At 41.2% G+C, this 10,874-nt stretch overlaps 1 protein-coding gene across 1 annotated transcript; it reads right to left on the bottom strand.

Annotated features, from left to right (window-relative positions):
- Positions 1-633: 633 nt before the first annotated feature.
- Positions 634-10,461, bottom strand: cx30.9 (connexin 30.9). Its single transcript, XM_034236663.1, has 3 exons — positions 10,337-10,461; positions 2,394-2,877; positions 634-1,785 (listed from the first exon to the last, which is right to left on the bottom strand). The coding sequence occupies exons 2-3, from the start codon at positions 2,781-2,783 to the stop codon at positions 1,357-1,359; spliced, it is 819 nt and encodes a 272-aa protein (XP_034092554.1). The 5' UTR covers positions 2,784-2,877; positions 10,337-10,461; the 3' UTR covers positions 634-1,356.
- Positions 10,462-10,874: the final 413 nt, after the last annotated feature.

The following is a 10,874-nucleotide window of genomic DNA, read 5'->3' as shown; positions in this document are numbered from 1 at the left end:
TTTAAGATATTTTCATCGTTCATACAATATATTGGGATCATTTGTATTAATGTGGACCGGAGGGAGAGGGTGACGAGCATAAGTTTCACTTTCCTTTTTTATTTCAATTCCAACTTTGGACATGAAGAATATGTTTCTCTGTTGTCCACGTTCATAAAGCAAAGCAACAGCATCAGAGCACGGTGCAGAGTCTCTAGATGAGTTTACAGTAGTCCCTCGTTCTTATTAAACATCCATGTTGTAGTCCGCTATAGAAAACTGTAGTTTCCATAGTTTCCCCACAGCAGCAGACGCACGTTCAGGACGTCCGCTGGCGCATCATAAACACGTCGGATAGTGAAAGTGCATTCGGATTCTCTAAAGTACCGCAGTCTCTTCTCCTAAGTCCTTTTGAATTCTCCTATCCACTATCCCTTAACCCCGTGACGTTTCACTCAGAGGTCAAGGAATAAGATATAGGGTTAGAATTTAGGAGCTGATTTTCGGATTATCGGAACGCAACCCTGGAAGATGAGTGGAAAAGCGTCACAAGTGCTATAAGTGCTCACAGCTCCGTGGGAATTATTATGTGCAATTCATTTCTAAAAGGCTTTCACATTACTATAATTATATATTTATTTAATGTAGGCTACATTTTACAACAAAACGGAACACAAAAGCAGGACCAACCATCATACATTGAATTCCTTGACTAACAAGAGAAAGATTCATTCATTTAAATAAATATTTAACAACAAATGGGCCGGTTCTAAAGGGTTATTCAGTTAAGCCCGATGAGAGGGGATACAGCTGTGCACATGCCATCATTAACAGACGTCGTTTAAGAGTGACGTTTGAGTGATCGAGGCCATCCCAATTAAGACCTGAGGACTCCTCTGTCCTCGCGTCACCTCCTCGTGTCTCTCGCTCGCATCTTACGGAGGCGGAGCTAAGACGCAAGGAAGGGAAGCGAGTGAGTGAAAGGAGGAGTCGAGGAGGGGTATTGGGATGAGGCTTGGATGTCTTTCAGTCGCCAACATGTGTTTTCGAGACACTGATATTAACAGGGTAATCCTGCAGGACTCAAATGCCTCGTCGGGGGTAACGCTGCCTTTCCCGCAGCGTTACCCCCGGTCTGCACGTTGTTTCTCTTTCAGAAACACAGAGGCCTGTTTGTATGATGCGATCACAGACACGCTGCAAACGGTGTCCGCCAAAAGTCGAGTCCAGTGTCTATGGAGTGTCATTTGTATTTGCTATAGTTTGGGAAGATTGAAAATCGGTAGGGAAAGCCAGCTAAATCGGTAGGCGGTAGAAACATGTCAAAAGTGGTAGACTACCGCCCAAATCGGTAGGGTTGGCAGGTATGAAAGCACCTTACATTTTCTTAGACGTCTCTTCTTCAGACTTCATGTTAGTGAGGTTTTGGACGGAGGCTGTAGGATCCACTCTGATTGAACTCTTGGACATAAACTCTGACCTGGGCTTTGCCAGTGGCGTCAATTCGTGATTCTCTACGAACATCCTCTTGTTTGCCATGTGTTTTTTCTTAATGAGTTTTTGGACGCGTTTGCAGATGAGGTAAACCATCTCACAGATGCACATCAGGATGCACAAAGCAGAGGAGACAACCATGAAGATTGTGAAAATCTTCTTCTCAGTGGGACGGGATGTGTAGCAGTCCACCGTGTTGGGGCACGGCTCCAGGGAGCACTTGGACAGGCGGGGCATGTCGTAGCCTTCGTAGACGTAGTACAGGATGTAGAGGAAGCCAGTGTCAAAGCCTGCCTTGAAAATCAGACTGACCTATGATAACATAAATTAAGGTTAAATTAGTACACAGACATTTAAGTCAAATGAGGCAACAATCTATATTCCTGTCCATCCATCCAATGAGAATATCCAGGGGATGTCTTAGTCACTACTGGTCTACAGATGATTATAACTTGTGAAAAACAATGCATGACCTATAAAGATGAACATTTACAAATGTTCAGATCAAAACTCTAGCAGTAATGCTATTTTATTTCAATTTCAGAAATATGTTGGACTGTTTATTTCTAGTGTCTTAATTTCTCTTACTGTATGTACATTGCCTTGTTTTTTATGATGCTGCAACACAAACATTTCCCAAATTGGGATCAATAAAGTACATCTATCTATTTAGTGTGGAAGAATGGGGAAACTTGTTTCTGACGTTGGGCTGCAGAAGAAGCTGTCAAAACTGTTTTTCTGTTGATCAGGAGAAAACAAATGATGTATAATTACACCAATTTCTGGCGTAAATAGAAGCTTATCTATGACGATTAACAACGACTAATTTCAGTTTAGTTAAGGCCTGAATTCATCTGTGGCTGTTTTTTGTTGTTGTTGTGGCATGTGAAGAAAAACACATTCATGTCCTCAGGTCTTACCACGTACGTCCACCACAGTCCCCCACGTTTCTTCCCAGGGTTGGCGTACAGATGCATGCCTTTGTGCGAGTGGGTGTACTGCACGTCCTTCTTCTCGCGATACTTGACGTGCCCAACAACCATCAGGGACGGGCATGTGACGAAGATGAGCTGCAGGGCCCACAGGCGGATGTGGGAGATGGGGAAGAAGTGGTCGTAGCACACGTTGGTGCAGCCCGGTTGGGCCGTGTTGCAGACAAAGTCCTTGTTCTCGTCACCCCACACTCGCTGAGCCGCCACCACGTACACCATCACCCTGAAGACAAAGACCACGGAGAGCCAGACACGGCCGAACACGGTGGAGTATTTGTTGACCCCGCTGATGAGGGCCTCCAACGCAGACCAGTTCATAACTGCTGCCTTCGAGGTGGAGCAGGGGATGGAGGAAGCTGAGGGAGATGAAGAAGCTCCTCAGAAGAGCAGGTAGGATGAACTTCTTGATGGTCTAAATAGAAGAAAGTCAAAGTAGATTAAAAAAGGATATTAGTTCAAGCACTTGGAGATGAAAACTCTTTACATTTTGTAGATTATTCACACTGCACATTTTTCTTTTCATTTATTTTCATTCTGTAAAGCAAATATGAAAGCATTTTTTTTAATGGACGCTCAAGTAAATTCATATTACACTTCCTACAGATGGAGGACTTTAGACAGATTTTTTTTAATAAACGGTGAGACTTGATCTAGTAGCTGAGATCTCTTCACATCCCTAACATTGGGTGAAAAAACCAGAGCCACTATCCATAATTCAACACGGTAGTTCCTTTTGTTATATTTTCCCTGCCTGGAAACGCACCCAGCTTTTAAAGTCCACTCAGTTTCTGTTATAAATATGTAGGTGTTGTCTCCTCCAGAGCAAAGGAGATATCATAAAACTGATTTTAAAGTGTAACCCTCCTATTGTCTTCGTTTTCCCCCCTTACTTTGGTGTTCACGCTCAAATTTGACCGGTCCTGTTTTACCTGCTATTACATTAACACAAAAAACATTAATCATCACCAAATTTCATTTAACACCCTTTCAAACTGTACATATTGTATCAGACTACTGGTATACATGAAATACCGCAATAAATATACAAAGAATAGACACTGAACATGTATTGCGTGTGCCAGGTGTGATCCATGTGGGGGGATGGGCACATAAGAGCGGGAAATGTGTCAAATTGTTCTGTGTGTGTGTTTGTGTGTGCCAGGTGTGATTCACATGGGGGGATTGGGCACATAAGGGGGGGGGGACATCTAGAGTATGTGTGTGTGTGTGTGTGTATATTTGTGTATTTGTGTGTGTGTTTTATCTGATCCGGATGGTTACTAATTCCTTTTCTTTATGGCGGAACACCATGGGTGTTACAAAGTTGACTAAATCATCCAAAATTCAATGAAAGTGGTGGTCAGCAATTTTATATGTTCAAATATCTACTGTGTAGGATATCATAAAGCCTTAATGCAAGGCAAGGCAAGGCAAGGCAAGGCAAGGCAAGGCAAGGCAAGGCAAGGCAAGGCAAGGCAAGGCAAGGCAAGGCAAGGCAAGGCAAGGCAAGGCAAGGCAAGGCAAGGCAAGGCAAGGCAAGGCAAGGCAAGGCAAGGCAAGGCAAGGCAAGGCAAGGCAAGGCAAGGCAAGGCAAGGCAAGGCAAGGCAAGTTTATTTATATAGCACTTTTCAACACAAGGCAATTCAAAGTGCTTTACAAAAAATGAAAGACATTAAGAAAATGGCATTTAAAATCAGTCATTAAAAAGAAAAGCTAATAAAATAAACATTGAAAGAAAAAAATACATGGATAAAAGTTACAGTACAGTCTAAGATATGAATAGTTCAATTAAAAGCAGCGACAAAAAGAAAAGTCTTCAGCCTGGATTTAAAAGTAGTAAGAGTTGCAGCGGACCTGCAGGTTTCTGGGAGTTTGTTCCAGATATTTGGAGCATAATAACTGAACGCTGCTTTACCATGTTTAGTTCTGACTCTGGGGACAGAAAGCAGACCAGTCCCTGAAGACCTGAGAGATCTGGATGGTTCATAATTTAGCAGGAGGTCAGAAATGTATTTTGGGCCTAAACCATTCAGTGCTTTATAAACCAGCAGCAGTATTTTGAAATCTATTCTTTGACACAGAGGAAGCCAGTGTAAAGACTTCAGAACAGGAGTGATGTGATCCACTTTCTTAGTGTTAGTGAGGACTCGAGCAGCAGCGTTCTGAATCAGCTGCAGCTTCCTAATAGATATTTTAGTGAGACCTGTGAAGACACCATTGCAGTAGTCGAGTCTACTGAAGATAAAAGCGACAAGTTTTTCCAAATCCTGCTGTGACATTAGTCTTTTAATCCTAGATATATTCTTTAGGTGATAGTAGGCTGATTTAGTAACTGTTTTAATGTGACTGTTGAAACTCAGGTCAGAGTCCATGACTACACCTAGATTTCTGGCTTTATCTGTTGTTTTAAATATTGCAGACTGAAGCTCAGCGCTAACTTTTATACGTTCTGCCTTGGCTCCAAAAACCATTACCTCAGTTTTATCTTTGTTTAATTGGAGAAAGTTCTGACACATCCAGTCATTGATGTGTTCAATGCACTTACTCAGTGTTTGAATTGGAACATAGTCTCCTGGTGAAATTGTTACGTAAATGTGTGTGTCATCTGCATAGCTATGGTAACTTATTTTGTTGTTCTTCATTATCTGAGCCAGTGGTAGCATGTAGACGTTAAAGAGAAGAGGCCCCAAGATGGAGCCTTGAGGTACCCCACATGTCATATTTGTCAACTCAGATGTGTATTTACCTATAGAAACAAAGTTGTTTCTGTCCTTTAAGTAGGATTCAAACCAATTTAGAACAATCGAATGTAAAACAAAAAAGTTATGATTGATGAAAGTAGTAAATTGGTCAGATTTGACCCGAAGACAACAGGAGGGCTTTAAGTTGTACTGTACATGCATGGGAACTGAACTTGATGTGTAATATTTGTGGAAGGCCCATTTAATGATTTGCACATTTTCAGTGGCTTTATTGATAATGTATTTACGCATAGGATTTGCAAAACCAATTGTGGTTGATTTCACATTTGATAAAAAGACACCACTTAACAATTTAGATTTTCTGATCATATAATTCGATACAATTTCCATTTTCAGGTCAATTTAACTTTATTTTGAATTACCCCTGCCAAGGAAGTCATGATTGAGGTTTGAAATAATTGTCTTTGTTGTCTGAAGGATTACTACTGGAGGCAACAAAACCACCTGCCATGATTTTCACATACATTTTCTAAGTCACAGCAGATCCGTATTTACAAAGAGCAACCACTTAATTACTGACTCATTATACATCAATGAATGATTCGGAGCCTCCCTTTCCTGAAAAGACAAACCAATACTCCCAGCTCCATTAGACAGATATTTGCTCAGTGTGTCTGATCAGATGGCCGCGGCCATCTCTCTAATCCCAAATTCATTTTGCAACCTTGATTCTTCAAAGGCCTGTAAAGGGATAGCATTTCATTTGTGAATGTTAAGCACGCCTTAATCGTACCACAGGACCCGTACTCTGAGAAAGAGAGGGACATTTATTCAAAATATCACTATGTGGATTTAATGGTCTGATCGTGTGTAGACTTTAAACATGCCACTGTTATGGAAACCTGCATAGTTGTTTCTTTGTGTGTGGGCGTGCTGTCAGAGTTGTTTGGCTGCATGTGTGTTCTCTTCCTCTGGGGTTCGGTTTTGTGCAAATGAAGAAGAGTTTGCATGTGTGGCATACAGAGCCATTAGTGGGTTGATATACCTACATTATTAGTAATTACATGGTTAACATGATTTGCATTTAATACAGCTCATGTTCAGAGTGTGGTGAGAATTGTCTGTGTCCATCCATCCATCCATCTTCTCCCGCTTATCCGTGGTCGGGTCGCGGGGGTAGCAGTTCCAGCAGAGAGCCCCAAACTTTCTTTTCCCTGGCGACATCAACCAGCTCTGACTGGGGGATCCCAAGGCGCTCCCAGGCCAGCGAAGAGATATAATCCCTCCACCTGGTCCTAGGTCTACCCCTTGGTCTCTTCCCAGCTGGACGTGCCTGGAACACCTCCCTAGGGAGGCGCCCAGGTGGCATCCTAACTAGGTGCCCGAACCACCTCAACTGGCTCCTTTCGACGCGAAGGAGGAGCGGCTCAACTCCGAGTCCCCCCCCTGATGACCCGAACTTCTCACCTTATCCCTAAGGGAGACACCAGCCACCCTGCGGAGAAAACCCATCTCGGCCGCTTGTATCCGCGATCTCGTTCTTTCGGTCATGACCCATCCTTCATGACCATAGGTGAGGGTAGGAACGAAAATGGCCCGGAAGACCGAGAGCTTTGCCTTCTGGCTCAGCTCCCTTTTCGTCACAACGGTGCGGTAAAGCGACTGCAGTACCGCTCCCGCTGCTCCGATTCTCCGGCCCATCTCACGCTCCATTGTTCCCTCACTCGAGAACAAGACCCCGAGATACTTGAACTCCTTCACTTGGGGTAAGGACTCATTCCCTACCTGGAGTGGACAGTCCATCGGTTTCCTGCTGAGAACCATGGCCTCAGATTTGGAGGTGCTGATCCTCATCCCAGCCGCTTCACACTCGGTTGCGAACCGATCCAGTGAGTGCTGAAGGTCGCAGACCGATGAAGCAATTAGAACCACATCATCTGCAAAAAGCAGTGGTGCAATCCTTAGTCCACCGAACTGCAGACCCCCTCCCCCATGACTACGCCTCGAAATCCGATCCATGTATATTACAAACAGGATTGGTGAATTGTCTGTGTGTTTTCTGATAAGGAATGGTTGGTTTATTGTTGGAAAAATGTAGTGTTATCTAGTAGTATGTAGTGTCTAACTCCGACCAGCAGAGGGTGCGTTCGCTACACGGTGTTGGGGACAAAGAGAAGTCTCGCGTGAATACGTTCAGAGAACGTAAACATACACTTGAGTGAAGTCACGGTGAGTGTGTGTGTGGCGAACTGTGATAATAATATATATATTTTGGCTCTTTGCAGGTAAGAACGGACAGTTGGAATTGTGTAATTGATGAGTGAATATGTTATGTGTGAGTTTATGATCCCGGTTGGACTTTATGTAGTAGTGTTTATGAACGTTACTTGTTCAGCAAACGTAACGTACTGAAAATGGCTAGCCAGTAGTTAGCACTGGTGGCCTTGTTAGCTTGAGCGAGCGTGAGGCGGGAAAGTAGAACAATGAGCCGGTCTAAAGAGCCCGGACTGCTCGTGTATAGTTAATAGATAAATAAATAAGTTAAAAGAGATACATAAGTGATTTGGTTAATATGACAATGTTAGGTAGACATGATTGGCTGACTGTATCGGAGCAACAAATTGATATTGAATGTACAAGATGAAACTGGTCTGGAATAGCAATGCAACAGACATGATTATTGTTTGGATGTTGATGCAGATGTTCATTTTGTGTCTGTTAGTATAGTAAATACGTGCAGAGAACGTAAACATACACTTGAGTGAAGTCACGGTGTGTGTGTGTGTGGCGAACTGTGATAATAATATATATATATTGGCTCTTTGCAGAACAAAATAAAAGACTTTCAAATTAAATGTGTAGTGGAGGGCAACTTCACTCTGTACCACGCTACACATGCAGGTGTGTGTATGCATGTGTTTAAAGAGATTCGTGTTGAACGAGGGGGGCAAACATCTTTGAAATACATATCTGATTTGGTTGTGTAACTGTAAACACAGGGAGTTTCTGTTCTGTCAGATAAGGGCTAAGATTTCTCAAAGACTTATTTTCAGCTACTGAGAAAAAAAGTACTTCTCGTATAATACATCTACATCTCATTCTGATGAATGCTCACAGCGAACAAGTTGGATAACAGTCTCGCTGTCCACTGTTCCATTTCACTTCTGTCTCATCTAATCCAGAGTGTTTGAATTCAGAAACACTTTGCCAATGCTTTTTCGCCATCGCTGTGAATATTGAACTGTCAAATCAGATGCTCTTTTCTCTCTCATTCAGCATTCTTGACTATTCAATTTCACAGCAAAAAAACGATTTGACTCAATGAATCACAACATGGGCTACTGAGAGCCAGACATGTTCAATCACTGCTGACTTTACCTGCATTTTAGCTCTCCTTCTAAATGAAGAATACAACCGGTGGTACAGTATGAATCATGCATTGCTTTTGCGCAAACGTATAGAACATGTGATTTATCAGCTCGATTTATCTTCCAATTTCATACCGAATGCACACATACACAAACTTTGAGGTGACATTCAGTTAGGATAAAAAAAACAACAACTTCAGAGTCAACAGTATATCTTGTCTCAGAGAGATGGCAAAGCTGGACCACAATTTGTTTTCCTATTTGCTCTAGATTGCAATGTTGCCGGCCTCGTCTATCTCTTTGCCGTGTGTTTGTCTTTCTCTTTGTTGTGACAGACGAGACATATCGTTCTTTCTCGGCTGAAATCCTCAGGTTATGTGATGCATTTTATTCCAATATTCCTACTTAGAGTGATGCAAATTCAGCACTAGTGTATGGCAAGCCGATTTAGCTTTTATTCATTTCTGGAGGATATCAAAACATCTATTCTTACTAGTAAGAATACAAATTCTTGATATCAAAAATTGAATTTTAACTAGTTCAAATGCAAATTCTTGATATCAGAAATTAAATTGTAACTAGTTGTAATGTGTATTTCTGATGGGAAAAAATGCGATTTTAATTAGTGAGATTTGCATCGTTTTTCTCATTCATTTCAATGGGAGTTGGAATTTGAACTAGTTCAAATGCCAATTTCTGATATCAGTAATTCAATTGTTACTAGTTGCAATTACATTTGAACTAGTAAAAATATCAATTTCTGATATCAAGAATTCAATTTCAGCTAGTCGAAATGCCAATTGTTGATATCAGAAATACAATTTGAACTAGTTCAAAATCCTTTTTTCATATCAGGAATTTAATTTGAACTAGTTATAATTCAATTTTTATTTATAACTAGTTACAATTGAATTCCTGATATCAAAAAAGGGTTTTGAACTACTTCAAATTGTATTTCTGATATCAACAATTGAATTACTGATATCAGAAATTGCCATTTGAACTAGTTCAAATTCCAAGAATACACATTACAACTAGTTACAATTGAATTTCTGATATCAAGAATTCACATTCTTACTAGTCAGAATATATATTTTGATATCCTCCAGAAATGAATAAAAGCTAAATCAGCTTGCCTTACTAGTGGCTTTATGAAGAATCAGGAGTGAACAGGTGCCATATAATTGGCAGCTACGGTTAGAAATTCCCCTTTTACACTTAATTGTTTAAACTTGATCCTCCAGGCAAATCTCCATTACAGCCTCCTACTCCCTGCGTACACAGCTGATACTTGTCCTACAGGTTGAGCGACGTGCAAATACTTTTCCATCCACCAAGTTCCCTTTGTCTGTAGTCAATGCTCCCAGCTAACAAGGCGAGGTTGAAGTTCTCTTGTTAGCCTTTATTTCTGTCTCTTTTTCTTCTATCAAGCAGTGCCTGTCTTTGTCATTCGCACATCGCTCTTTTTACCTCCAACCTGATTTTATTCAATTTTCCAAGGTAACACGTATCAGCCCGAGGACTAAAGCAAAAGCACGTATATTTTTATTCCTAACGCTTCCAAGTTATCTGTCTTTGTAAATATCATTCTTTTGTATACACCACGACTGAGCTTCTTTTTTCTGACATATAAGATCTTCACTTATAATAGAGAATATCCTTGCCCTTTTACTGTCCTCTTTCCTTACACTATCTCTTGTCCTCTTTGTAGTATTAAACTGATATCAAGCTGAAATGTATCTACATTACATCTATTCTCTTGATCTAACATGTGTTCCTAATACAGATAAAGCCCCTTACCTTGGACACGAGGAGCAGGGTAAAAGAGAAATGTCCTTCCTGGGAAGAGTGTGTGTCCCTGCAGGCCTTGTGACAATGTTACTGACTCTGTAGCACCTGGATGTTTTGAAGGGATTGGCTTTGAGGTGTGGACCTGCTGGAGGAGTCAGGTATGGGAAGCATGGGTGGAGAATCACTAACTGATACATACATAATCGCACACACTAAAAGAGAAAGGAAAGGGAAACAGTTGACCCAGATAGTTGGAAATAATGCAGATTCAAGTGATTATATCGAACAAACGAGAAGTGAAGATAAAGGCAGGTGGCTAATCAGACACACCTGCTTGAACTGTTTTTTTGTTCAAGTCAAAGTAAGTAAATGTCCCAGTCCTAAACATTTTGTGTTGAGTCCCAACAAAATCAGTGCACCTGTTGCCAATTTTGACGTAGGCATAGCTTTGCGCATTATCTTTTGTGTACTATTTATTTGTATAAGTTCTTCATGGTTCTCTACTGCATTTTGATTGGATGCTGTCAGATTCAAACAAAGTAAATCT

This window comes from Gymnodraco acuticeps, unplaced genomic scaffold (assembly GCF_902827175.1).
Source record: "Gymnodraco acuticeps unplaced genomic scaffold, fGymAcu1.1, whole genome shotgun sequence".
Lineage (NCBI taxonomy): Eukaryota > Metazoa > Chordata > Actinopteri > Perciformes > Bathydraconidae > Gymnodraco > Gymnodraco acuticeps.
The sequence above is the reverse complement of the archived record's forward strand: the minus strand, read 5'-3'. Positions and strand labels throughout refer to the sequence as shown.

Coding starts and splice junctions, on each gene's coding strand:
- cx30.9 (XM_034236663.1), bottom strand. CDS start 2,783: ATGAACTGGTCTGCGTTGGAGGCCCTCATCAGCGGGGTCAACAAATAC. Junction 1,786..2,393: donor GACTGTGGTGGACGTACGTG/GTAAGACCTGAG, acceptor ATGTTATCATAG/GTCAGTCTGATTTTCAAGGC.